General features: G+C 43.7%; 2 protein-coding genes and 1 non-coding gene across 14 annotated transcripts in view; 2 read left to right on the top strand and 1 right to left on the bottom strand.

Moving 5' to 3' along the window:
* PTCD3 (pentatricopeptide repeat domain 3) overlaps positions 1 to 19,229 on the top strand; it is a 35,916-nt gene extending 16,687 nt beyond the window's left edge. For 5 of the 6 annotated variants that reach the window (XM_022556066.3, XM_022556067.3, XM_022556069.3 and 2 more), the window contains 15 exons: positions 363 to 450; positions 1,066 to 1,126; positions 1,368 to 1,453; positions 2,483 to 2,627; positions 3,297 to 3,347; positions 5,447 to 5,536; positions 5,801 to 5,829; positions 6,795 to 6,901; positions 7,811 to 7,889; positions 7,988 to 8,078; positions 9,645 to 9,730; positions 10,207 to 10,355; positions 11,842 to 11,883; positions 12,291 to 12,449; positions 12,742 to 19,229. In XM_022556066.3, coding sequence (XP_022411774.2) covers positions 363 to 450; positions 1,066 to 1,126; positions 1,368 to 1,453; positions 2,483 to 2,627; positions 3,297 to 3,347; positions 5,447 to 5,536; positions 5,801 to 5,829; positions 6,795 to 6,901; positions 7,811 to 7,889; positions 7,988 to 8,078; positions 9,645 to 9,730; positions 10,207 to 10,355; positions 11,842 to 11,883; positions 12,291 to 12,449; positions 12,742 to 12,832 — 1,354 coding nt within the window. In that variant the 3' untranslated portion in view covers positions 12,833 to 19,229. The remainder of the gene's footprint in view (positions 1 to 362; positions 451 to 1,065; positions 1,127 to 1,367; positions 1,454 to 2,482; positions 2,628 to 3,296; positions 3,348 to 5,446; positions 5,537 to 5,800; positions 5,830 to 6,794; positions 6,902 to 7,810; positions 7,890 to 7,987; positions 8,079 to 9,644; positions 9,731 to 10,206; positions 10,356 to 11,841; positions 11,884 to 12,290; positions 12,450 to 12,741) is intronic. The other variant, XM_089922859.1, reaches the window with a different exon arrangement.
* Positions 11,265 to 11,400, top strand: LOC115804176 (small nucleolar RNA SNORD94). The gene has a single exon (XR_004025028.1). It is a non-coding gene; the product is annotated as a small nucleolar RNA SNORD94 (small nucleolar RNA).
* IMMT (inner membrane mitochondrial protein) overlaps positions 15,374 to 27,791 on the bottom strand; it is a 51,133-nt gene continuing 38,715 nt past the window's right edge. For 4 of the 7 annotated variants that reach the window (XM_022556015.3, XM_022556018.3, XM_022556017.3 and 1 more), the window contains 5 exons: positions 25,787 to 25,801; positions 24,173 to 24,396; positions 21,324 to 21,455; positions 20,215 to 20,344; positions 15,374 to 19,201 (listed from right to left, as the gene is read on the bottom strand). In XM_022556015.3, the coding sequence (XP_022411723.1) occupies positions 18,588 to 19,201; positions 20,215 to 20,344; positions 21,324 to 21,455; positions 24,173 to 24,396; positions 25,787 to 25,801 (1,115 nt within the window). In that variant the 3' untranslated portion in view covers positions 15,374 to 18,587. The remainder of the gene's footprint in view (positions 19,202 to 20,214; positions 20,345 to 21,323; positions 21,456 to 24,172; positions 24,397 to 25,786; positions 25,802 to 27,791) is intronic. The other 3 variants (XM_022556016.3, XM_022556020.3, XM_089922858.1) reach the window with 1 other exon arrangement.

The following is a 27,791-nucleotide window of genomic DNA, read 5'->3' as shown; positions in this document are numbered from 1 at the left end:
GAGACACCGCTTGTCTGTGGTTGCCTCTGGGGAACTGTATCCAATTGAAAGAGGGTGGGGAAACGTCACTATGTACCCTGCTGTGCAGTTTGCTTTTTGTTTAATACCTTGAGTATATATTACACCTTTTCAGTCCTGGTTCTGCCACTTAGCCTGTAAAGCCTTGAACAACTTGAGGTCTTGGAGCCTCAGTTTTTCCTGTTTTCAAAATGATGATAACCATGTCTTCCACTCTGGGTGGCAAGAATTACTTGGAATTATACACATAAAATGCTTAGCACGGTGCCTGGAACATGGTAAGTTGGTGGCTATTACTGGTTTTTCCTGTTTCCTCTGGTTCACATTTACTTTTTTGTGTCTAGAGCAAAAAACAATGCTGAGAGAATCTTTGCTCTAATGCCAGAGAAAAACGCACATTCCTACTGCACAATGATCCGAGGAATGGTGAAGGTAACGTTTGTTTTAGATATCTTTTTTTTTTTTTTTTTTTTTTTGCGGTACGCGGGCCTCTCACTGTTGCGGCCTCTCCTGTTGCGGAGCACAGGCTCCGGACGCGCAGGCTCAGCGGTCATGGCTCACAGGCCCAGCTGTTCCGCGGCATGTGGGATCTTCCCGGACCGGGGCACGAACCTGCATCCCCTGCCTCAGCAGGTGGACTCTCAACCACTGCGCCACCAGGGAAACTCTGTTTTATGTATCTTTATCTTCCCCTAAATCAGCACTTCTCAACCGCAGAACTGTTCACCGTTGGGCCAGATAATCTGCTCTTGTGGAGCTGTCCAGCGCCTTGAAGGGCTTTGAGGAGCCGCTCCTGTCCACTGCATGCCGGTGGTGCATCCTTCCCGCCCCAGCTGTGACAGCCAAAATGTCTCCAAGCATTATTCAGTGTCTCCTGGGAAGCAGCGTTGCCCCATTAGAGAACCACTGCACGGAGGATACGTTTCTTGAGAATGAGACCATATCTGTTTACTACTGTGTTCCCAAACCCTAGAGCAGTCGATACACACATATTTCTTAAATGAACAAATTCGGTGATCCTTAATTTTCATACTTTCCCTTTTCCAGCACCGAGCTCCTATGCAGGCATTAAACTTGTACACTGAATTATTAAACAACAGACTTCGTGGTAAGTGTGTTTGGAGAATTTCCCTCTGTCCTTCCTCTTCTTCTCTCAGGCATCTATAAAATCTCGGGATTTTACCTCAGTCATTTGTTCATTCTTAATCTTTTCCTGTGGTATTGGTGATTGAAGCAGGAGTCCAGAGCCAGAGAAGAGAATAGTTTTCTAGTTTTGTAGACATGTGTGCATGTCTTTGCCTTCAATCTTCAACCCCAAATTTTGTTAAAGTAGTTTTCTTCCTTTATAGCTGATGTACACACCTTCAATTCATTGATTGAAGCAACAGCATTCGTGGCGAATGAGAAATTAGAAGAAAAATGGAATAATATATTGGTAAGGAGGAACTCTCACTTTGTCTTCTAATAGGCCTAAAATATTCTTCGCTAGGAGTACGTGGGTTGGAGACAGCATTCACTGAGCATCTTCATGGCAGTCACTGTGCTGGGCGTTCAGCTCATGGTGACCTGTTTACACCCTTCCAGCAACCCTGTAGTTTACGTAGGTGTATCTGACATGTGACCCAAGCATACAGCTCGAATCCAGGAAGACCTGGGTTGCTCTATTCACTTATTTCTCATAATGGTTTTTTCATTAAAATGAGACACATTTATTGAAAAAATTTATTAGCTAAGATTTTAAAAATTGAGGGGCTTCCCTGGTGGCACAATGGTTAAGAATCCGCCTGCCAATGCAGGGGACACAGGTTCGAGCCCTGGTCCAGGAAGATCCCACATGCCGCAGAGCAACTAAGCCCGTGCGCCACAACTGCTGAGCCTGTGCTCTAGAACCCTTGAGCCACAACTACTGAGTCCACGTGCCACAACTACTGAAGCCTGCGTGCCTAGAGCCTGTGCTGCACAACAAGAGAAGCCACTGCAATGAGAAGCCCGTGCACCGCAACGAAGAGTAGCCCCCGCTTTCCAAAACTAAAGAAAGCCCACAGCAGCAACAAAGACCCAATACAGCGAAAAATAAAATAAATTAATTTTTTAAAAAGATTGAAATCACTGGATTGAAGTGACAGGAATAGAAACCGTGTTATACCATACTGCGCATGTAAAAAAGGAAAAAACGCAATCCATTCTAGTCTGCTCTCTTGCTTCAGTCTCAAACTCACTGGGCCGCTAAAGACAGTTGGACACCTTGATCACATGCTGTCAGGGTAACTGATGGAGGGGCTTCTCTAAGGGGCAGAGTTACTGGTCCTGCTAGTTACTAGATAATTCTGAAATTGGGGATGTATTTATTAATCTACTTTAAACATAGGCAGAGAGCCCAAGTCTTTTTTAGTATGTTACATTAGTTTATTGGATAAATTACCTACCAGGCATAAAAAATACTTCCTGCTTTTGATTCAACTAGGACCTGTTGAAACAAATGGTTGCACAGAACGTGAAACCCAACCTACAGACTTTTAATACTATTCTGAAATGTCTCCGACGATTTCATGCAATTGGAAAACTGCCAGCCTTACAGACCTTACGGGAAATGAAAGCCATTGGAATAGGTGAGGATGTGTCCTAGTGTCCCTCACTGAAGACAGTGCTGACCAGAGGTTTCAGGTCCAGACAAGCAAAAGAGAGACTGTAAACTCTTGCTGTTTTACATAGTATGTTGGGAATTTCCTTTCCACCATTTGGCACATTTTAATTACGTGTATTTACTATGATGGGAACTCTTTTATCATCTTTGTGTTGTTTATAGGAAGGTACATTCTTTTAGTATTTTAGGTACTTTTTTATGGATTTCTTAATTCTAGGGAGAATTGTTCTCCTACAGTTGGCTGGTTTTAAACTCATAACATTTTCTAGCATAATTAAGTATTTGAACCCAATTGTGTGCTAGTGTGTTGTATATTTTTCAGTAATTACTTTATTGAAGGATGTTTTGGGAATCAATTCACTTTGGTATGCCTTAGTTTTCTTAAATGAAACTCATTGTGCATTGGCTGTAATAGGTGTCTGGACTTTCTAAGAGGGATTCAATCTCTGACACCTTTCCATCTTTACATTGATCATATGAGCTAGCAGATGTCTTTGTTCAGAGGAACAGAAATGTATCTTTTACTTAAATGCCAACATTAATACATTTTTAGTTCAGTGTGCATCAGTGAGCTGTATTTTGTATAGCTGTGTTTGACTTATTTTATTTTTTTCCTCTATGTACCTGGTAATAGAACCCTCGCTTGCAACGTATCACTATATTATTCAGCTGTTTTACCAACATGGTATGTATGTCATTACGCTACTCATTTATGCAGAAATTAGGCTGACTTCACTGCTTATGAATTCAGACTAGACAGTTCACAAAATAACGTCGTCTACAGCCTGAGCAAACCGTTATTCTTGAGGGGAGTAACATCTTGTTTGTGCTGTAAAACTTGAGCTGGAGGGCAGGGAGGTCATTAAATGTACTAACAAGGATGGGGGGGCTTCCCTGGTGGCACAGTGGTTAACAACCCGCCTGCCAATGCAGGGGACACGGGTTCAAGCCCTGGTCCGGGAAGATCCCACATGCCACGGGGCAACTAGGCCCATGTGCCACAACTACTGAGCCTGCGCTCTAGAGCCCGTGAGCTACAACTACTGAACCCATGCGCCTAGAGCCCATGCTCCGCAACAAGAAAAGCCACCGCAATGAGAAGCCCGCGCACCGCAACGAAGAGTAGCACCCGCACGCCGCAAGTAGAGAAAGCCTGTGTGCAGCAACGAAGACCCAATGCAGCCAGAAATAATTAAATAATTATTTTTTTTAAGAAAAGAAAGGATGGTGTACAGTTTTTGTCAGGAGAAACTAGTCTGGAGTTCCTTTTGCTCTCCAGAGCTGTGCTGTCCAATACAGTAGCCACTTAGCCACACATGGCTATTTAATTAAAATGAAATAAAATTAAAAATTCCTTCATGGCATTAGTGCCCAGTAGCCGCTTGTAGCTGCTGGCTACATGTTCAGCGATGCAGGTGCAGAGCATTCCCATCCTTGCAGGAAGCTGCTGGACGGTGCTGCCCCACAGTAACCTTAACTTTCTTTTGCAACCTCATGGGAGAACCTTGAGGCTCTGTTTGTCACCTAGTTTTAGGTCAGCTGTGCTCTATTGAATGGACTTTGGAGCAAGGCACACCTGAGTTGAAATTTCACCTCTACCATTTACCACCTGTGTCAGAAGGAACTGGATACCTTACCTGAGTGATGCCATCACGGTGTAATGATGAAATGAATTATGCACAGTGTCCTGTCCTGTGCTTGGAAGGCAGGTAGTAGGCACTCCCTATCCATTTGCCCCAACCTGAGAAAGAACCTCTGGGTTCAGAAATGACAATTCTAGTCCTTCTGTCCTGTGGTAGACTTTATGTGTGAAAACAACAGAAAACCTTGATTATCTGTTTTGGAGGGCTAGTTTTACAAAATTCGCATTCTCACCTGTCGGGAAGTAAGGGCAGTTAACTTTTATCTTGAAGACAGGTAAACGGTTTCCATGGTAATTCTGTCTTCCAAAATTTTATTCAACTTTGGTGTCATTTTGCTGCAACTATTATTTCTGACCCCAAAGCCTATTCCATTTCTCCTCAACATCACATATCACTTTGGTTCCATTGCGAACTAAAGTCATTGGTACTTGTGCTTCCTAAGTAATACCCAGGGCTGTGGGGGGAGGAGTGTTGGTGTGTCTGAGGGATATAAATTGGTTGCCTGTAATAATAATTTCTAGGAATTTACCCAAAGGAGAAAGCCTAAAATAATGAAGAAATGATACATATAAAATAGGTTATTATAAAACTAACAGAATAATTAGGATTGCTAACAAATGAAAACATGCTTGAGGAACTTCAAAAGTACATCTGTGCTGTCATGGAAAGTATATTATCACTTGCATATGGATAAGGGAAGGGATGTGGATTAATAATGTGAAATGTTTAACTGGAAATGTCATAGGTGCATTTTAATTCTACAGTTTTCTTTTTCTTGGTTCTCATCCTGGTTATATTTAAAAGGAGCGCAAATGTTTATTAGCAAAAACGTGTTTGCTTTCTAAGTATGCAGGCTTAGTGAGGGTCTGTCTGTCTCCCGTTTCAATGCAAGTCGACCTTGTGAGGAGCCTATGAAGGAAGGGTGGAGTCTCTGTTGGGAGCACCTGTAACTGTCCCAGGTCTTGGGGAGAGCTGCACTCTGTGCAGAGGGTGCGCTCGTTGCTCGAGCAGGGATGTGCCCGGCCAGCTCCATGCCTTGGTGGAGGAAGGAGAAATGCGGCCTTAGGACTAGTTCTGCACACCCGGTGGTTGTACAGGAAGTGGACTCATGAGAAAACCCAGTTGCCTTCTTGTTCTGCAGAAAACCCTTCAAAAGGATCGTCCCTCATCATCTATGACATCATGAATGAATTAATGGGAAAGAAATTTTCTCCAAAGGACCCGGATGACGGTATGTACAGAAATTGCTTGTATAAGACAGAGAGCCCTGTTTTCCTGACTGCCGGGTATTAGAGCCTTGTGATGAGGACAGGGTTTAACTTAGCTTAGTAATTCTTGGAAGCTGTACGCTTCCTGTGCTTTCCCTCCTGAGTTTTTACGCCGTTAGGTTTGTCTTACACGTTACCAGTTTTGTTGCCAGGATTTTTATTAATGTTACTGACTTGAAAACGTTTTATCCATAGTAACCAAGACTCTTGTGAACTTTGATTTTCAGATATGTTTTTTCAGTCAGCCATGAGGGTTGTAAGTACAATTTCTTGCTTAACTTTTGTTTTCCTTTTTTCTTCTGTCCATCTCCTGAATTCATCATTGGGGAGGTGGGGGGATTCTCCCTGATTCTTTCACTTCCTGACACTTATATTCATGTCTTTAGTTCTAATTTTTCATTCCTCTTAAATCTCTACAAAATCACAACATTCCTGCCCTGTGTTTATTGTGTACATTTTCTGTTTTCATATCTTTCTTCAGAAAGTAAGGTTTGAAAGTAAGGTTTCAGAGTATTTCATATTTGCCTATTGGTAACTTTTTAAATTGATGGTTTTTAAGTTTGGTTTTTTATCCTATCATGCTAATCATAGGAAAATTTTCAAGCAGTTTCAGAATGAATTAGCATATCCTATTATTCCCTAAGGATATATATTATTATATATATATTATTCCCTAAGGATATATATTATTATATATATATTATTCCCTAAGGACAATTGCTTTACATTTTAGTGAGTGTCCTTCCAGGTTTTCTCCTTTGGTTATTCAGACATGCACATCCAGACTCATTTCCATGTTATCTTGTTTGTTGACAGCAGTACAGTTATTTCACAGGAGGGAAGGACTTCTCCTGTGGGTGGGTTTTGGAGTTATTTCATGGGTTTTTTGCCAGTATAGTGCTGCTGGAGTGAGCACTCCAGCTGTTTTGTGCATGGCAACCAGGTGTTTTCATATAGTTACTAAATATAGGTATAATTACTAGATTAAGGTTATTTTGTTTTAAATTTCACAGAACTTGGTGATTTGTTTTGATTCCTCCCTCCCCCCCATTTTCTCGTAATTCATTTGCTGTCAACCAGTAATAATGTTAAATCAGCATAGATGTTTCCGCAGGTAACTGTACTTATTTTCTTGATATAATGAGCTCTTTATGTAATGAGCCACTGTTTGGCTGATAAGGATCGCAGAATGATGCTTATTTACTACTTGTAAATTTTCAGTGCTCATCTCTCAGAGATCTAGAACTTGCTTACCAGGTCCATGACCTTTTAAACACTGGAGACAACCGGAAATTCATTGGACCGGATCATCGGCGTAATTTCTACTAGTAAGTGTATTGGAAATGTATCCTTCTGCATTAACGGAGCACCTGTATGCAACCAGTTGTCAGTTCTGCCAGTGGGAGGCTGTTGGCGGCCTAATTTTAGGCAGCTTGACCCTGACTTAACAGTGTAAGTTAATTGAACACTTGAAGAGTCAAGCAGTGGTAAAACTGATTTGTCAGACTGAGATGTCTGCTGTGTATCTTTTAAGCTGTTTTTATTTGTGACACTTTGGGGGGTTTTGTTGTTTGTTTTTTGTTTTTTTCACCACACAGCGTGCAGGATGTTAGTTCCATGACCAGGGATCTATCCCGCAACCCCTGCAGTGGAAGCGTGGAGTCTTAACCACTGGACTGCCAGGGACGTCCCTGTAACACTTTAAATCCATATATCTTTTCCCTGTAAACCTCCTATTTTATGTTTTTGAATTCATAGGAGGGTGGGTCCTTAAAGATTTCATCGCAGCCTTATTTGTTTTTGAAGATGAACATGTTGGAGCCCAAAGAGACTCCTTAAATGGGTTTGCTTTTAAGCAGAGAAAAACCAGAACTTAAGGAGGCAGACTGTTTATAGGTGTGTGGTGGTCCTCTTCTATGTGGTCCAAATCCTCGCTTTACGTTGAACGCTTTTACAATGAATAGGAGATCGACTCTCTCCTCACCATGAGCTGAGAGTATAACCAGGAGGTGGCATCAGTGACCGGTTGAGGATTAGAAGGCGTTAACTGGGAAGTCCAGAAAGCACAGTTAGCGGCACCTCCTGGGTCAGGCATTGGCCTGTGTAACTTGAAATTGTGTGTACCGTATTATCTTTAAATTCTGTGTAACGCGTCATCATATGACTGTGCTGTACTTTAATCACTCCCCAATTAAGCACGGGTTTCAAACTAAACATGCTTGCTTCCTCCATTACAGTTCCAAGTTCTTTGGTTTGCTTTGTCTAATGGAACAGATTGATGTCACCTTGAAGTGGTATAAGGACCTGATACCTTCAGTAAGATGATTCATTACTTACCATTTATCATTGTAGATGTTTGTGGTTGTCTTTGCTGAGTAATACTTAAAAAATGTATTTGTATTTTTCTGAATCAGGTATTCTTTCCACATTCCCAAACACTGATAGATCTTCTCCAAGCATTAGATGTGGCCAATCGGCTAGAATTGATTCCTCAGATCTGGAAAGGTCAGTTTCAGCTTATGTGTCCCGACCCATCTCATTTTGTCTTATGTTTTGATTAACAAGCATGTTAACACTGTTAGGGAAGAAAACTTCCTTTTTTTTTTAAAATGTATTACTATTTATTTATGTTTTGGCTTTGTTTGGGTCTTCCTTGCTGTGCACGGGCTTTCTGTACTTGCAGCGAGAGGGGGCTGCTCTTCGTTGCGGTGTGCGGTCTTCTCATTGCAGTGGCTTCTCTTGTTGCGGAGCATGGGCTCTAGGCATGCGGGCTTCAGTAGTTGTGGTACGTGGGCTCAGTAGTTGTGGCTCGCGGGCTCTAGAGCACAGGCTCAGTAGTTGTGGCGCACGGGCTTAGTTGCTCCGCGGCATGTGAGATTTTCCCAGACCAGGGCTCAAACCCGTGTCGCCTACGTTGGCCGGCAGATTCTTAACCACTGTGCCACCAGGGAAGTCCCAAAAACTTCCATTTTTGACTAAATTGAATGCAGTAGTTGAGGTCTACTTCAGGGTCATTTTCTCATGTTACGTATTGGATTGCATGAGTGACAGTGTAGTGGAAAAGACCTAAATTGGTTCCTTTGTGACAAGAAAAGGCTGGGTTTTGTGCAGTTGTGTGACATCAGTGTTAATTACCTGGGACACCCAAAATATCAACCCCCGAAGCCTGTGCTGTTCGTTCCTCTATATCATGTTGCATCACTGTGCTTCAGTAGCTAACCAGGGGCTTCTCTGGTGGCACAGTGGTTAAGAATCCGCCTGCCAGTACAGGGGACATGGGTTCAATCCCTGGTCCGGGAAGAGCCCACATGCCACAGAGCAAGTAAGCCTGTGCGCCACAACTGTTGAGCCTGCGCTCTAGAGCCCGCGTACCACAACTGCTGACACCCGAGCACCTAGAGCCCATGCTCCGCGACAAGAGAAGCCACCGCAATGAGAAGCCCACGCACCGCAAGGAAGAGTAGACCCCGCTCGCCACAGCTAGAGAAAGCCCGCACACAGCAACGAAGACCCAGTGCAGCCAAAAATTTTAAAATAAGTTAAATAAATAAATTAAAAAAAAAAAGCTAACCAGTCAGTGATACTCAGGTTTCTAAGAAACAGCCGTGACTGTGGGTGTGTGTAAACTGGCTGCAGAAAATGCTGTGTCTCATCCACTAGGTGACTGGTCATAGAATCAGCTTCTGTCTGCCTCAAGTTGCCTTGAGACAGAGACTATAGCCCTGCCCTCCTACCTTTCAAGGCTGCTCTAATGATGGTGTACAAGGACTACTGACAATTCCCACGTGCTGTAGAACCGCGTGGAGCTGGCGGCTGCTGGAGTGTGGTGCACGTGCCGTGTTAACGCTTGCCTGGGAGCACGTTACTGGTGCTGGCTTTCACTGCTCATTTGTCCTTTCCTACCATGAATCATCCTGCTAGTTTTCTGGAATCCTGGAATACATGTCAGCAGTGTATGTTCACCCCTCCAAAAAAATATGGGTGACTGCTGACGGTGGACAAAGGCCAGCCAGAGAGTCTTGATTTTACATGCCAGTGATCACTTCTCACTCTTTTCTTTTTTGTTTCAAGATAGTAAAGAATATGGTCATACTTTTCGCCGTGACCTAAAAGAAGAGATTCTGATGCTCATGGCAAGGGATCGGCACCCACCAGAGGTAGGCTTGTGTTGACACTCAGGTTTTGCTGTCGTTATTAGATGTATACTAACCAGTGTATCCTCTAATACTGACAGCCGGTGAGGGTCATTTCCATGGTTTTACCTATCATTGTGGAGAATTCTGCCATCTAAAGTCACTCTTATTCCTCTAGTCCGAAGCAAGCAGCATGAAAATGGATCCTCTCGATCCTGACAATTAATAGCAGCTTGCCTTCTTGTAAATTTCTCTCTAAAAAGAAAACCCATAGTTGGATTTGAAATATGTGGCTGATCCCATTATTACCCCAGGGCAGAGTGCTTTGCTTTTTTTTTTTTTTTTTTTTCTTAAATACTGTATTACTGTGTGCTGTACATGTGATGTGTTCCAACGGTAAAATGCATTGCTTAAAAATTTTAATGGTCCTATGGAGTCTCCCGAACTTAAATTCTCATAAAACCAGTTGGGCATTTCTGCTGACTCTCAGAGCGTCTCAGCTGCAGGTGGCGTTTGCTGACTGTGCTGCAGATATCAAATCGACTTATGAAAGCCAGGATGCCAGACAGACGGCTCCCAGTTGGCTGGCCAGCTCTCTGAACCACATAGCCGTCCTCTTCTTAAGGGCCGGGAGAACCCAGGAAGCCTGGTGAGTACAGTACATGCCACACATGTCACTGGAAGCATCTGTACTTGGATCTCAGAGAACTTTTACCCGGTCATTAGAGTTCCTCTAATTTGGCTGCACACTCTGGAGTTTATCAGGAGACAAACGAGTTTTCTACGTACTGTGTTTTCTATAGGAATTTCCAAATACCAACTAACAAAGCAAACTTGGGGAAGAGGAACCAGTGTACATGATGTGTTTAAGAGAAGGTGTGGTTCAGTGGGCTCATTCTCTTTCCGTTTCTGTATTTGTGGGCGAGTCACTTCTCCTTTCACTTAAGTAGAACAAAGTGATTAGAGAATCTTAATTTTGAAAATGTTTTGGTCATTTGGTTTATTCAAGTCATCTCATGGATGCTTCTCCCCCCCACCACACCCCCCAGCTTAAAACGTGGGCTGTGTACTGGGACTTCCGGAACCTGGCATTTTACCAGTTTACGAAACCTGGCCTTGACTAGAACCTGTCTTTGGTTTGTGCCCCTGTATTCTAGTTCTGTGTGTTCATCCGCACTTCACTCACATACTAATTTCTGGTGTTTAACTGTGAGTAGAGACGTTATGCATAGTCGTTTTTCCAAAAGTGGAGAAGTCAGTGAGAGTCCTTGCTAGGGGCGGTTCCGATGTGTATTGTTTTGGATATAACCGTGTGTTGGTGTTAAGAGCCAGTGACAGGGCTTGTTGTGCCTGGCTGTTCACTAGAGAGGACCTTAATTTGAACATGATGGTCAGTCCACGGTGTGGGTGTTTGCTCTCTCCACGAAAGGCTGCTGAAGGCTTTGCTGCCTCTGATCGTAACTGGTGGCGAATCACACAGCCGGCTACACAGCTGCTGACAAACGTTTGATGCTTGGACTTGTCGACTAGGGCAGGTTAACACACGCTTGTTATGAATCAGGCTGTGATGATTGGCGCAGGGGTACGGACCTCAGCTGATCATGGGAGCTGAGTGTATGTGTTTGTCCTTTGTCCTGCGTGTGGCAGGATGACGGCAAGCACTTACATGAGACTGATGCCTTAATCTGAGCCTGCTCTTCATAACGTCGTCTTAGGACACACTGAGCTCACACTGGATTGTAAGAGGAAAGAGATCAAATTGTATTTGCGTCCCTCTCTTCCCACTGCCCACATAATATCATACATCCTCTCCCTGGGGGGACTGAAGTGATCCTCTGGAGGAGGATATGCCCCAGCAATTCTCAACGCTGGCAACAAAGCAGATTTGCCTTTGAAATTTGTAATGCAATGTGCATATATGAAGTTTGGGAAGAGGGGGCTGAGGCACCTGCGGTGATTCTGATGGGAAGATAGGGCTGGGAGCTGGTGGAGCTCACAGACGTGTCTCCAGGAGCTTCCCCTCTGCTTGTCAGGGAGGACACTTGGTCTCTGAGTCCAGGAGAAAAGCTATGGTCATTCGGTTGCCTTCTGTTCTATTAGTATTCATAATCTTTTTCCTATCTCATCTTGAACAGGAAAATGCTGGGGCTTTTCAGGAAACATAATAAGATCCCTGGGTAAGTTCAAGTTAACAGGGCTGCCTGGGGACATCCTGGATTAGCCACATGCGTTTAACTCTTATTGGGGGAAGGGGGTTGGAATTTCCTCACATACCTCAGCCATGGCAGTTGGGTACTTTTCTGTTAGGCAGGTGGGTGATCGGTCACTCCTACCATCTAAGGCATCCTGAGGCAACACTGTTTTTTTCTACCTGTGCTCAGTGATGACAGCACGCTGGATCCTCAGTGAAGGCATAATGAACCAGTGTTCATTATTTATTTGGCCTTTTAAAGTTAGACTCCACGTAACTGTCTGCAAAGCTACTGTTGAGGATTTTACGACTGATCTTTGTAAGATACTAGATTTTGTATGTAAATCTTTGAGGGGTTTAGTTGGGGAATGTTGACATTTTTGCCTTTCACAGGAATGAGTTGCTGAATGAGTTTATGGACAGTGCAAAAGCATCCGGCAGCCCTGCCCAGGCCATTGAGATAGTGAAGCTGGCAGGTGCCTTCAGCTTACCCATTTGTGAGAGCCTCACCCAGAGACTAATGGCTGACTTCACCCTCAGCCAGGAGCAGAAGTAAGTGGGTCCTGTATCATCACCATCAAGGAAAGTTATGAAAATGGAGCAGACCATTTGTCTGTCTGCCCATTCAGATGTTTGTAGCTTTCTACCCCCTGAACTTCCTTTCCTTGCAGAAAGTCAGGATGTATTGGTTTAACGATATTTTTCGTTTGTCATAAAGGTCAGGGAGGCCTGTAGGTTTATTTGCTGGTTGGAACCTTTTCCTTTGTTGCTTTAGTGCAGCTGCAGAGTCCCCCAGCCCCGAGCCTGAGTTGCAGTGTAACCCTCCCATTTATTTTTCTTACAGGGAAGCCCTGGGAGATCTAACTGCGTTGACCAGTGACAGCGACACTGACAGCAGCAGTGACAGTGACAGTGACGTCGGTGAAGGCAAATAAAAGTCGAATCAGGAGCTACTGTGGCCTAGCATGGCTGTTGTGATTACACTTGAGAACTGAGATGTTAGTATTTAATTGTAATGTGAAGAAAACAAGAGAATACAGATTTGGTGAATCTTGATAACAACGCTTACTTGTTTACGTTTAATTCCTGAACTAAACCATCCATGCCAGGGTTACCACGTGAACAGAAGGGGCACTACCATTTTCATTTCTTTGGACACACGTTGTGATGTTAAGCTCCGCACAACTGCAGTGTTTGTCAGCTGAGGTCGGTGTGGTTTGCCCCTCCCCCATTGGGGACTGTAGCCTTTGTTGGCTGATGCTATGACCTGACACTTCCTCCAACTCGGAAAGCGTCTAAAGGAAGTTTTTGTTCAATTACATCACAGTTGATACGGGGTCAGTAGTAGCCACGTTCAGGGATATTTATATGTGGGAAATTATTAACCTTAGAACTGATTAAACAACGTCAGGAGTCCAGGCTGCACAGCTGGGACGATGAAGACTGGAAATAAATACTGTAACTGAGGTGTGTATGTATGCATTTCCATTATTTTTATAAAACAGCCCATAGCCTCCCACTAGGCTTGGGGCTTGCACGAGAGAGTTCCATCTCCCCCTTTCTCTCTGTGTGAGTGCTGGCACCTTCAGTTGTGCTGTACTTAAAGTGGCCTAAATGTATGTGACGACAAGAGGATTGAAGTGTCTTCTTGACATAATTGTGTATTGCTGGTAATCGAGTAGGTCAAGAACCTCTACTCCAGCCTCTCTCATGACTTGCAAGGGGTATGGGAAGCAAACAGGAACTTGTGAGGCTTGCAGGAGCTTCACAGGGGTTTCTAGTGCAGGCTGCTTAGCTCAGATCTGACTGCCAGATTTACCCAGGCGTCCCAGGAGTTCTCCTCGGATGAGCAACTTCATCCTTACCCTGCCGGGGTTGCCATTTATGGGCTACTGTGTTGTACATGTGTCTGTGACATGTGCCTGTCCCCATCTCCATTTGGCTGTCCTCTGGCCAGGACCCAGTCATACATCCTCAGAAACCTAAGTATTGACTCATGTTTTCTCCTAGATCACCAGAATTTAAGACATCTAAGTGAGAGACAGAGGGCAGGGGAAATGACAGCAACTAGCTACTTAAGTATTCATGTGCATCGCCCCAGTAGCCCCCTGACATAGCAAATGAGCAAAAGGGGTAGGTAGGGCAGATTAGCCTCTGATCTTGCCTTAAAACCTGCAAAGAGAACTTGGCTGCCTGGAAGCTTCTGTAAACTTGGCCCCTCCCTTTCCCTCTGGTTCATCAGCACCTGGAAATGGCTGATTCTTCTGGGCCGAGTATGCATTCAGTGCAATCCTTACAGATGCAGAACACTTGCATTGCCGGGGAATCCTGCCAGAGAACAGTCCTCAGCATCGCGCTTAGCAGCTATGGCGTTGATGGGGGAAAGGTCCATCTGGGCTGATGGCACATGAATTTGTAGTGGACTTTCCAAGTGGGTGATGTTGTGGCCATGTGGTCTTAACTCTGTGCTACAGACACTGCAGATTCCTATTCTGGGCAAAATAACTGCTTCCAGCTTTTCAGAAAAAAATTAAGGAAGGCCTGTAGGACTGGTCTCCATTCTCTCTTTAGCCTCTAATAGTATAAGGTGTTCTGTTCTTCTATGCCAAAGTTAATGACCTATCATCAGTTCGGTTTGGGTCCAACAGAGCATGAGTGCCCTTAATAAAATGGACCGTCTTCCATCCTTCAAACTGCAGGTTGGAAGCGGTTTTGGCAGATGATGGCTAGAATATTCTAATGAGATGGATTAGAAGATGAAGTGCGTTGCATACGCTCAAGTTGTGTGACATTCTTACAGCACCACAGACATATGCATATTGATAAACACGTATGAGTGTACCTGATGGCGATGTAAGTTATTTTACTGCTGGTAAAAGGACGTGCTGTAAGATGGCAGTCACCGGGAGTGTGGATGGGCAGGGCAAGGTTTACAGAATCATTTAATTAGATCTCAGTGGTAGAGTGGCAGTTTACCCGAGAAATGGGCATACTTTATTCGGTTGATTAAGGCAGTGTGCTAGGACATGGAGTGAGCAAATGTAAGGTACACAAAGTGGAGGTGAAGGAGTCTCCAGCCTGGCCCAGGAAGGAGCCTAACCTCTAAAAGAATGTTGTCTAGGGCCTTCCCTGGACAAAGTAACCATCACCCATATGATCACCTTCAACATCAAGATATTGTCCTTGGACTTCCCTGGTGGCACAGTGGTTAAGAATCTGCCTGCCAATACAGGGGACATGGGTTCGAGCCCTGGTCCGGGAAGATCCTACATGCTTCGGAGCAACTCAGCCCGTGTGCCACAAGTACTGAGCCCCGCGAGCCACAGCTACTGAAGCCCATGCGCCTAGAGCCCGTGCACCGCAGCAAGAGAAACCACTGCAATGAGAAGCCCATGTGCCACAAGGAAGAGTAGCCCCCGCTCGCCGCAACTAGAGAAAGCCCGCGCGCGACAACAAAGACCCAACGCAGCCAAAAATCAATAAGTAAAATAAATTTATTTTAAAAAAAAAGTTGTCTAGCCGACCTGCATAGCTGTGGACTTTATAGAAGATTTTAGAAGGAACACTGGAGATCAAACCCAAGTTTACAGAGCTCAGCAAGACTTTACTCTTGAAAACTGAGAACGTCCAAGAGAAGTAAAGGTCACAATAGAACTCATCCCCAGGAAAACCTAAGCTTTGCCGATACCAGCGCCATCTTTTCCCACAACAGCAGCGCCTTTGCTGGCTGGTGCCCCACAGTCCCTCCAGAGCCCCTCCTCTTTCTTCCTGAGACCCCAGGGCAGCGTCTGTACAGCTAACCTGGACCAACCAGTGAAACCGTGGCACCACCCCCTGTGGAAAAGGGTGGTGTGCCCAGGCAAAGCCCCTCCTCCTCAGTGCTTCCTCTGCTTTCTCAGATCCCCCAGCCCCTGAATGCATCCGCAGGGAGGAAACCAGGGGAGCTGAGCCGAGCCCTGCTTCAGGTAAATGGTGCCCACTGGACCTGATGAGTGATTTGCCTGAAAGGTAATCACTTTTTATTTCCTGTTTATGTTAAATTATCTTTTCTTCTGCACTGAGTTCAAATTACTTTAAAAGTGGTGGGACAACTAATTTGGGACTTGGAGACTGCTTTTATGCAGAACCTGTTAAGAAAGCAGAGGGTTTAAGTCAATACTAAGGAACACAGAAGTACCGTGCCTTAAAAAAAGAGACTGCCTAAGTTTACATTTACTTACTTTGCTGATTTAGAAACTTTAAACAACATTAAGGCAAATATCAGAGTTTTAATGATTCCACCTCCTTTGAAGGTAGAACTGAGAACCCACGTAAAGGCTCTTTAGGCCCAAGTGAAGGCCCTTTTCACCTAAGGGGTTGCTGAGTGATAGCTCAGGAGGATGTGAATCTTACTGGGCATGAGGAAGAAAAATCAGGGTCTGGACAAGCAGAGTCCCCTTTCAACATCATCTTGTTTCTCAATATGCAGTGAGGGTTGGGGAGGTTTGCTAAAGGAATACTAAAATTGAAAGCCAGTGGCTTTTGTTATTTGATTTAGAGAGCTGAAATAAACCGCTCAGTATTGCTTGCTTCCTGTGAGCTCAGATAATCACATCTGAAGGAAGTTATTCCTGGGCTCCTAGAGAAATTTACTTCCTTCTAATCTGTAATGTTTTACACATTTCCTGAGTAAAATAAAAATTATGAACGCTTCTAACATGACAAATAAGTTAGTCAGCTTTGCAAGTTAATGTATTCTACAATTTCATGCTATTCCAAAGGGAAGAAAGGCTTAATTTAGAACAGCCTCATTATCTTCTAGTCAAAGCTTAATGGCCCACAGGTACCGAGAGTACCTCCACCTGCAGAGATTAAGGACATCACACAAAGTGTGTGTTCCAGTCAGAGAAACTAGATGTGCTGAATTAAGAATCCACTTAGGAGGAACATAAGTACCGTTAATAACGCCAAACGAACCACTGGGACCCCCAAATCAAAGGACCACGTCAGGCGCCATGCAGACCTGAATGTAACAATCAGGAGCCGGGATAGGCCTGCAGAAAATACATAGACAACCCTTTTTCATGATTTCCAGATATGCTGCTCAGATAAAAATGCCTCTTCAATAATCTGTTTATGAACACATAAACCTCAACAAAAAGGACTTCCCTGGTGGCGCAGTGGTTAAGAATCCGCCTGCCAGTGCAGGGGACGTGGGTTCGAGCCCTGGTCCGGGAAGATCCCACATGCCGTGGAGCAACTAAGCCCGTGCGCCACAGCTACTGAGCCTGCGCTCTAGAGCCCGTGAGCCACAACTACTGAGCCTGCGCTCTAGAGCCCGTGAGCCACAACTACTGAGCCTGCGCTCTAGAGCCCGTGAGCCACAACTACTGAAGCCCACGCGCCTAGAGCCCATGCTCCGCAACAAGAGAAGCCACTGCAATGAGAAGCCCGCACGCTGCAACAAAGAGTAGCCCCCGTTCGCCCCAACTAGAGAAAAGCCCACACGCAGCAACAAAGACCCAACGCAGCCAAAAATAAAATATGATAAATAAATTTATATATATAAAAAAAAACCCTCAACAAAAAATCATGATTTTGAAAAAATATGTTGACGGTAACTTCATGAAGTAAAACATGAAAGGTGAAACGCCGGCTAATGTTTACCCACCATGGCAACTGCTCTCATCTTTGGAGAAGTGAACTGTGTAAGCAAGCTCTCTGGGTTTTACAGCATCCAGCGCAGATATACCACAAAATTATCGAACCCCTTTCAGACTCCAGGCTCACCAGCCCCACTTCAGTGGAGAGATTCACGGTCCACATACCAGAAAGGAGCAAGGTCAACTACCAGTGTTCCAGAACCGGGAGCCATGAACTTCTCTGAGGGCCGTGGAATTAATTTGTTCGTAGAGAAGACACCAACATCTCTCTAGTGCCACAGGCCAGAACACAGTACATCACAAGTAGAAAGGAGAAGCAATGGCTCCAGAAACCGTTTCGTGTATACATTCATATAAGGGTGCGTGCGGGTGTACTGGATCCCAGTATAAAATATTATTTTTCCCTGTGGTAGCAATCGAAGTTTGGGATACAGACTATTTCTAGTGCCTTTGAATCACTGGAATGACATATCTCCAATTATAAATGTATTGGCATTTTGGCTTATATTTACATCCCTCTTGAGTTTCACCAGCAGGAATCAGTTCACTGGGACCTTCAAAGCCAAGAACAGGCCTAGGGCTTCTGAAACCCGGTTCACAGCCTGGCAACTCTGAGCGCCCAGGAGTTGCTACTTCTGCTACTTCTGCTTCTCAAGGAGATTTTCCATATACACAACAAACTAGAAATGATGCTTTTTGCAAAGGGATGAGCTGCTCAGTTTTCCATTTCTGTTTTATTCAGTTTGCTCCAAGGGCAAAACCAACAGTACAGTGACCACAAACATTATTTTGATTGGCTCACGAGCCTGATCAGTAAAACCTGAGAAACAGAAAATGTTACCCAAGTTGCAAATAAAGTGCTCCTGGAGTTGACTGACATGACAGCAGGAAGGAATAATATAAATGCAACAGGTGTTAACATTTAGAACAGTACCTGTCACCTGCTCATCTCTGGGCAGTTCTGAGACCTTGTTGCAAGCAAACCCTTCATGTATTACTGCCAGTTTCCTTTGACGTGAAATGGGACTTTACAAGACTCTTCCTAGACTTACTCCTGCTGCACTTGAGTGGTTCCTATGCCTACGGCCCTGGCGTACGCTGTCAGGATCTCCACTATCTGCTTAGTCTCTAGGGTCACTCGGGCCTCCCTCAGCCAGTCCTGTGCCACTCGTCTGGACTCCCCTTTCAGCTGGTTGACAAACTTTGCTGCCAGCTCCAGGTCACCATGCTCAATGCAATAGGAGGCATATGACAGTAACTTAAATGTGTCTGTATCCTCGGGGCAGAGCTCTGCCGGTGGCTTCAGCTGCTTAGGTGGGAACAGCAGCAGGGACTGTAAGTAGGAGAGGAAGTACTGGTATAAGCTATTCCTGGTCTCATCGATCATGGCTACCCTGTGGGCCAGTTTTTGGATGGCATAGAAACGGACTCTAAGGGTCTCTTCACTGTACACCCCACGGGTCAGGGACTCTGGAGGGAGGGCTGCGCTTAGGGCCTGGGCAAATTCACTATCGGAACAGCTGACTCTGATGGCCTCCACTGCGCTACCCAGGGGAACAGTGGGCAGGTCTGCAGATGCCGTCTTCATGCGGTACTTTAATGCCTCCACCGAGAGCCAGAGCTGGTGGGCTTTTCTGGCCTCCTCTTCAGCAACTGCGTGACCTATTAAAAAAAAAAAAAAAAAAAAAAAGGCAAAGACAGACTTTTTTCTCCACCTGACTATGTCCTCATACACAGAGAGAACTGGTACACCTTCCACAGCAGTGGAAGACGGGGCTGGAGAGAGCCTCTTCCAAGCCCATCCCACCACTTATTTATGGTGCGTTCTTTCCTAGCTGGCCTCTTCACGTGAGGCAACAAGGCACGACATAATCTGCTGAGGACTTGTTTTTACTGTAGCCGTGGAGAAAGCTGAGAGGGTGGATGTGCACAGATGAGTCTCCCTTCTTTCTTCCTGTGACATCTAGGAGAATGCAGGGTATCTAATTCAGATACATTTATCTTTAGAAATGTTTGAGAAAGAAATGTGATATTTAAATTAAGCCAAGACTTACATTAAGGCCATCAGAAACTTTACTTTCTACAAAGGAACGGACTACTGGATCTTGAAACTTCACGAGTACTTAGCTTATTGCTATGCTTATCTGACAAAAAAGATTCCATCACATCCCACAGAAACCCATTTTCTTAATAAAATCCTCACTGTCAGGACATTTCCCTTCCGGTGTGGCACATGGAGGCCTCAGCATAACTACCATCCATTTGGTGGGTGGAACAAGCAAGTCACCACCTCCAGGTAACCCTCCAACAGCAGAGCCTGGAGGGCGAACATGCAGCACACTGACCTTTTTCTCCACTCAGGGCACGTGAGACACCACCAAAGTGTGTTGGGTAAACTGCCTTGTAAGTGGTGATCTCATGCCGGTCATAAGGAGTAAAACTTCAAGTTACTTAGGTTTAATTTTTAGATCCTTTTAAATTTCTTCTCACACTCTCTATACTACAAACTTACCAAATCTGGGGCTAATTTTCTAAGAAATGAATAAAATTTATTAGAGGGACTTTGGCATCTTTATTGCCTAATGTCAATGCATGTATACCATTATCCTCATAGCAAGAATTTACCCTGAGAAGTAGGGCTAATGAAATTAGCTGTAAGAGGTCCACGTGCTTACTCTGAACAGCCTGCTCGATTCCTCTCAGTCTGGCATAGGCAGTGTTTATATCCAGAGTATAGTTGTCAACTTGCTCCTGACTGAGCCGACGAAACTGTAATTCTTGTTCAGCGAGTTTCTCAGACAGGTCCTGAAATGGTAAACAGTGCACAGAGAAAGTGATGCTACCTCAGTGCATGTCACTTATCGGGCCACTAAGTCTTCCAGTAACTGCAGCCTCCAAAAGTAAAGAGGGCCTTTAACTAATCTCAAAACAGGTGTCATGAAACTCCTACATTATGTGTAAGGTTTCAAAAATTTCCTAAAGCATATGTGATGTTTCATCTTCTACAAATTTACTGGTGGAACCTAATATTAGAGGAAGAGGACCAGGAGGGGAAGAAAGAAGTCTATTAAAATGAGAAAATGACAACTTTAGAAAATACAGTAACTGTGTGGCCACCCAGACATTAAATTGTATTCAATATCTTCCACTTTAAGAGTTCATTTTTCTCAAAATACTCATCAAAGAGAATTCAAAGTAATATACCTTTCATATTGGTATAAGTTTCAATTTTCTGGAAGATTTCCTTACTTGGAAAATTTCATTCCCTTCTTGTGAGACAAAATAATAAGTTAATATATTATAAATGACTTGCTGAGTAGAAACTAATTATGATTAAAGGTATCCTGATGGTTTGCTGTGGTTTCCAAACTTAACCTCTCCGGGATATTTCCTCAAATATAAAAATCTCAGAACTACCACATAATCCACAAGAGTTTGTGGAGATAAAGCAGGCAATACATGTGTCAAGTATTATTACCTGCTTTCCTGAAACCCCCTGTACCAACCCTCCTTAAAGCTTAAAGGCTCCAAATGACTAGGACATAAATACAAAACACATCTGATCAGTAACACATAAGTACACCTTTATGTAAAAAGAAGCAGATGTGAAATATACAAAAGTCCCCCTCCAGCAAGGAGGCACCACTAGAAATCTTTCCCCATTCTTCCACACTCTCAGACTAAATGACATGGAGCACATTAGAAGGAAAGCAGAGACTGTTTATAGTGTAAAGGGGAAAAAAGGAGGTCGACGGGGAGACGATGCTTTACGACAGGTCCTCACCTGCTCAAACTCGTATTTCAGTTCCTGTTCTTGGACCCTAAGGACATCTCGTAAGTGATCGGTGTGGGCAGCAGCCTGGCGGCGAAGCTGGGTCCTCATTTCATTCTCCATGGCATCTCTGACTTCCTCCACCTGTGAAGCCAAGCACAGTGATGAGGAATTCTCAATTCTCCACATACGCTTTTAGCAAAAGAGAAAGACCAGTAACCACGATGATGGCAGCTTCCACGTCCAGAACCCCTTACGATGAGCCGTGCATGGGAACACATTCTTATTTCAAATTCTCGTATGAATCAGAAAGTTGAATGTTGGAAGGTGACTCAAACAATGTCGCATGGCTGTGGCGAAATCAGATTTCAAACAGGGGTCTCTCTAACCCCCAGACTTGAGTTTCTTCCATATCACCAGGCTGCCTCCTGTACAAAGCAAACACTGTCATTTCCTGCATCACATACTCCCCTGAGAATCAAGAAATCCGAGACCACAGAAATAACTACAAAGACTTGGGATCAAACACAGCTTCACCGCAACCATCTGTGTGACCTTAGGGAGATTATTCATCTTCGAAGTCTCCATTTTCTTGTCTGTGAATAATAATGCCTACCATGCAGAACTGTTAAGAAAAGTAACAAATGTCTGACAGTTACCGAACACAGTTTCTCTCAACAAAGAAAGCGCCTCTGAAACTGCTTATTTTAGTATGAATTCAGACTCAACACAGGCCAAATCAAGCCAAAACTATGAAAAGCCTACAATGTCTGGCCTAACAATTAGCCGTGGGTCATATTACCAATTATTTAATACTAATTACCTGGAAATCATAACTTCCTTTTTCTCAGAAACAATAGAGTTAATAAATGAATCCATTCGGTCAGTGCATAAATATTTATGCAGTGCCAGCCCTGTGCCAGGCAGTGCCTACTGTAAGCTTGGATGCGATGGTGCTCAAGGCAGACAAACTCCTTGCTCTTTTGCAGTATACATTTCAAGAGAGGAATCAGTGACAGGCAAAACGGACATCTCAGACTGTGGTACTTGTTTTTAAGAAAATAAATAGGGCAATATGAGAGAAAGTAATACAGAGACTCTACTTTACATTGAAGGGAACAGGACGGGGCTACCCCAGGGCAAAAGATGTAGTCAAGGCACCAAAACAACAGCAAGAAAGCCCAAGGTACCTGGTACACTAGGGAAATAGGGAAGTAAGGGAAGCCTGGCTCACAGCAACAGGAATGAGATCAAGGGGCTTCTCTGGTATCAGTTAAGAATTTGGACTTTATATTAAATACAGTCGGCAGTCAGTGGAGGATTTTCAGCAGCATAGCGTCTGAGGAGAATACATTTTCTAAGGACCACTTGCCCGTGTAAATAGACATAGAAAGATGGGTATGCAAACAGGGGCCCTGTTAAGACAATACTCTGAACTAAGGTGGTGGTGACTGAAGGAGAGAAAAGCGGAGCGTTTAGGGATTTATTCTGAATGCAGAGCTGGTAGACTCTGTCAATGGTCTGGATGCAAAAACTGATGGAGGAACAACTGAGCATGATTTCTAGTTTGATCAATGAGTGGATGGAGGTTTATTTAGAGAGAAGCAGCTGAGGGGCTGGGAGACAGTTTGGAGAGAATCAAGAAATTTGTTTTGAACATGTTGAGTTTGAAATGACTACTGAAAATCCAGCTGAAGATATCAAGTCAGCTGCTGGACAGCCCTTGAAGCCAAGGCAGAGGTCAGAGCCAGCAATATAAGTGTCAGTAATAGATGGTATTTGAACTTCAAGGCCACAGGACTAGCAAAGAGCACCTGGAGGCAGCTTAGATGGATAAAGGGTTTCAGAACAATGCCAGTGCACGCCGCTATTTGAAGGCTGAGCAAAGGAAGCCAAGGAGCGTCAGCAAGGCAGGGGGAAAGGCCAGCAAGTGTGGGGTCTGGCAGCCTAGGGAAGAAAGAGCTTCAAGGAGGAGGAAGTGGACTTCCCTGGTGGCGCAGTGGTTAGGAATCTGCCTGCCAGTGCAGGGGACATGGGTTCAATCCCTGGTCCGGGAAGATCCCACATGCCACAGAGAACTATGCCCGTGCGCCACAACTACTGAGCCCGCCTGCCTAGAGCCCGTGCTCCGCAACAAGAGAAGCCGCCGCAATGAGAAGCCCGCGCACCGCAACGAAGACCCAGCGCAACCAAAAATAAATAAATTAATTAATTCTTTTTAAAAAGGAGGAGGGAGCGGCCAACTGTGCAGCTGAGAAAATGCGACGGTACGATGAGTAGTCAGGTTCCCAAATCAGCCTGTCGACACCCATTTAATACATGATGTGCTCAGACAGAAGACTACAGCTATTTCATCCATGCTTCACCACTAACCCTTAGAAACGCTTGCACAGAGGGGTCCGGCGGTTGGGGCTCAGCACTTCCACTGTAGGCGGCACGGGTTCAATTCCTGGTCAGGGAACTAGATCCTGCAGGCCATGTGTTGCAGCCAAAGAAACCCCAAATAAACAAACAAAGAAACAAAAAACAACCCTTGAGGAGAAAAATATACTCGGAATCCAACAGACTCAGCACTGCTTAAGGGGACAGAGGCTCCGCTGGGAAAAGGCAAGCTAGATAATCCTGGATGACAGCAGCTCGTTACTTTCCGACACTCCTGCATCAGCTCAACGTAAAGGCTCTCTGCTAGACCAATCCTTCCCTAGAAGTTCTGACTAGAACAAGGGCCAAAGTTCCATTCAAGAGGGGGGTTGGCCTGACTTACAGCTAGTATTTTAAAGTCAGTGACTGCTGGTATTACCTCTAGAAGCAAACAAGTTAGATTCACTTTAAACATTAGGCAGTTTTGCTCATTTCTTTACCTTTCTGTCCTGTTCAGCCTGTATCTCACTTCTATGATGTTCTAATGCTTTTGCCACTGCAGAGTCAAACGCCCGCTTTTCCTCCAGCTTCTGTTTCTCCAAGGCCAAGGCAATGTGTTGCTTCTCCGTGGCTTTCTGTTCGGCCAGCGCTCTGTTCAGCTGGTCGATGCGGCGATGCGCGTGAGCAATCAGGGAGTTTAGGTCGTCGGGGGACAGCCTGTCAGCTAAACAAAACCACATGAAAATGTTAATGATTTCACCAAAAGCATACATCTACAAGGTAACTTGCCTCAACTGATTGTAACTTAAACAGCTAGGAAGAAAAGCCAAGAGGAAGGAGCTGACATTTAAAAAGAGATGTAGAGGCTGCCATGTAATCAGAAATTCACAGCTCATGGCCAGCAACTAAGCATTTTCAATCCCAAGCAAAATAATTCAGGGAGGCCTCCAAGTACAGAATCAGTTTTTTTCCAGGAACCCAAATGAGCAGTACTTCCAGTGTGAACTGATTATACATTGGCTTTAGAACTCACCATAATTCTGCCTCTAAGGACAAAGCTTACAATTAAATACAAAGCTTACAAACGTACTCACTTCTACATTTTCTGCTAAAACGTGAATCACATCCAAGTTCTCTCAGACTTTTCCCTAATAAGAGTTTTCTACTTTTTCTTACACAGATAATATGATCCAGGACAGGGATCTGCAGCCAGAGCTGTCCATCAGAATCACTGGTAGAGCTTTTAAAAATAATCATACCCAAGGATTCTGATTCTGATGTTTTTTTTTTTTTTCTTTCCCCAATCTCACACTCCAGAAGTGTTCTGATATATTACCACAGGTTAGGAGTTATGGCTCTAACAGCAAAATAAAGAATGTGGGAAATACTATGATAAACAACTCAATTCCACGATACGTAGATTGAAAAGCAAAAAACGAAGTGAGGATGAGAGATTTATTGACCAAATTCACCATGTGTAGCTCCTCTGGATACTGATTTGAACAAAACAACTAAAAACACTCATTCTATAAGGTGATTAGGGATATTTGAACACTTAAGAGATATCTTTGATGACATTAAGGAATTATTGTTGACTGGGACAATGGTATGGTCATCACATTTTTTAAAAAACATACTGAAAGTTTTTACAACCTGAAGAATATGTTTGGGATCTGCTTCAACTTAAGTTGGGGGAATAAATGAGACAAAACCAGCCATGTGTTGGTAACTGCTAAAGTTGGGTGATGGGTAAACAGGGGTTCATTATAGTTTTATTACTTTTTAATGTTTCACATTTTACAAAATAAAAACTTAAATATATATATCTATTTATATAGATATATATATCTTTTATAAAAGATGTATATCTTTTGTAAAGATATATATATATCTATCATATCTACAGGTTTCCAATCACGTAGTGAAAACATTTTTGTTCCTAAGAGCACATGGATGACAAAAATATACAAATCAGATTTATCACATGCAACATAATTCTACTTTAGATTAATTTAGACGGTTTAGTATAAGAATCATAGGCAAAGCGAAAAGACTTGAGTCTTTTAAGACTCAAAACAGAAGCCTTTAAACATAAAATACACATAATTACTCACCTAGGTCAGAAATACCTACAAAGAAAAAGAATAAGTTTGAAAAAAAGTAAGTACATGTTTCAGTTATTAATCATTAAATAGGAATATCCAAAAGAAAGCAAGAAGGAACCAGAAGCTAGTAGTAGAAAAAGCATATTTTGGTACTGGAAAGTAAAATGATGAGTTTATTTCCTAAAAATTTTTTAAAGGATCAGAAGACATTATATAAATCAAGGTAAATTCTAACATTTCAGAAAATAAGAGAGTCAATGATATTAAAGTAGTCTTGGTTTCTGGGGACTCATCTCTAACTACTTTTGTAAAGCAATCAACTTGGTTAGTTTTTACATGGAAACTACAATTCTTGTTTATCCCATTTGCATTAGTTCGTAGACTATTTCACGAAGGCACAGTCGTGACTGTGTTCTCAATACCACGCCGCTCCTAACATTGCAAATACTTAAGAAATTAATTTTTCTTCTTTGGAAATTTGAAAACAGTGAACTCACATTAAATTTGTGCTTAATGGGTGCAAATTAAACTAAGAACTATGACTGCCTGACGTGGCGGAAGGGAAAAAAAAATAACATTCTGAAGAGTTCGGATGACGCTCCCCGCCACGATCACAAGTACCACTGCGTGAAGCCCTGACAGGAGAGGACCCGCAGCCAGTCTCCTGCCTCTCAGAATAAGCTTCTTAATATCCTGGGTATGACCCTTGGATTCAACAAGTTCAAAGGCAAGTATTTTTCATCCAAAATGGCTCTAAAAGTTCAACTACTTAATCTGGTATTCAACCAAAGACACAGGGATCTGTCCCAATGCTGCAGGAAAAACCGGCAAAAGATGGACAAGGTTAAGAGATAATAGGTCAGTGTCACCGTGGCACGCAAGTATGGCTACATATACTAGTCTACTAGCAATAAAGGAAATGTCCCTCGGGAATACTGACAACCTACAAATTGCACCTCATTCTCTCATCCTGGCAACACCCATGCGCACACCTCCTAGTGGCTCCTCCTCCCTCCTCCCACAGTGGTATCCGCTATCTGAATATGGTGTTTATCACTCATTTTGTTATACTTCACATACGCATGCATCCTTAAACAATATATAGTTTCATTTTACATGTTCTTAAGCTTCATGTAAGCGGTATCCTATTTTACATATTCTTGTGCAACTTTTTGCTTTTCCTTAACATTTATGTTCAAGAGAAATGGTCTGGGTCATTCATCTGCACTGCCATATGTGTGGTATTTAACTGTCTTTGATTTTTCTGCTCTTACAAACAGTGCTGCTATAAACATTTTAGTGAATCTTCCTGAGCACCTGTGTGAGTCTTCCTGAGCTCATACCTAGGAACTGAACTGTTGGATCGGGAGTATATACACTGCCAACTTCACTAGATACAAGTTATGGTTCAACAGACCAGTTGCTGGGAATTCCCTGGCAGTCCAGTGGTTAGGACTCAGCGCTTTCACTGACAGGGGCCTGGATTCGATCCCTGGTTGGGGAGCTAAGATCCCACAAGATGCACCAGGGCAGCCAAAAACAAAACAAAACAATTGGTGAATGATCACTTCTAAGTCTCTTTCCTATTCCTCATTTTCAGTGCCCTTGGCGTACACACTGGGTGACCCATATCACTTCGCCCTCAGATTACTCCAGCAGCTTTGAATAGCTTCCTTACCCTGAAGCATCCCTCCCTACGTCAAACTCACCCTCAAGCTCATAAAAATGAATTTTCCTACTTATGATAATCACATCATCCCTCTTCTCAAAAGCTCAAAAGGGGGTCCTGTGCTGCCAATACGAATCAATCAGCCAGAGAACAGTGAGGCTAGTAGGTAAGAATGAGATCCTGGCCCTAGCCCCAAACGTGGACAAACTACTTAAGCCCTCTGTGTCTCAGTTTTCTCATCTATAAAACGGGCATAATAATAAAACTCACCTCAAAGGACTGTTATGAACTTTAAAAAAGTTAACTACATGTGAAGCACTCAGAACACAGTGCTAGAAATAAAAT

This window comes from Delphinapterus leucas, chromosome 13 (assembly GCF_059928025.1).
Source record: "Delphinapterus leucas isolate spDelLeu-1000000601 "Yukka" chromosome 13, BTC_Dleu_Yukka2, whole genome shotgun sequence".
NCBI lineage: Eukaryota > Metazoa > Chordata > Mammalia > Artiodactyla > Monodontidae > Delphinapterus > Delphinapterus leucas.
This window is presented reverse-complemented; position numbering and strand designations above follow the sequence as displayed.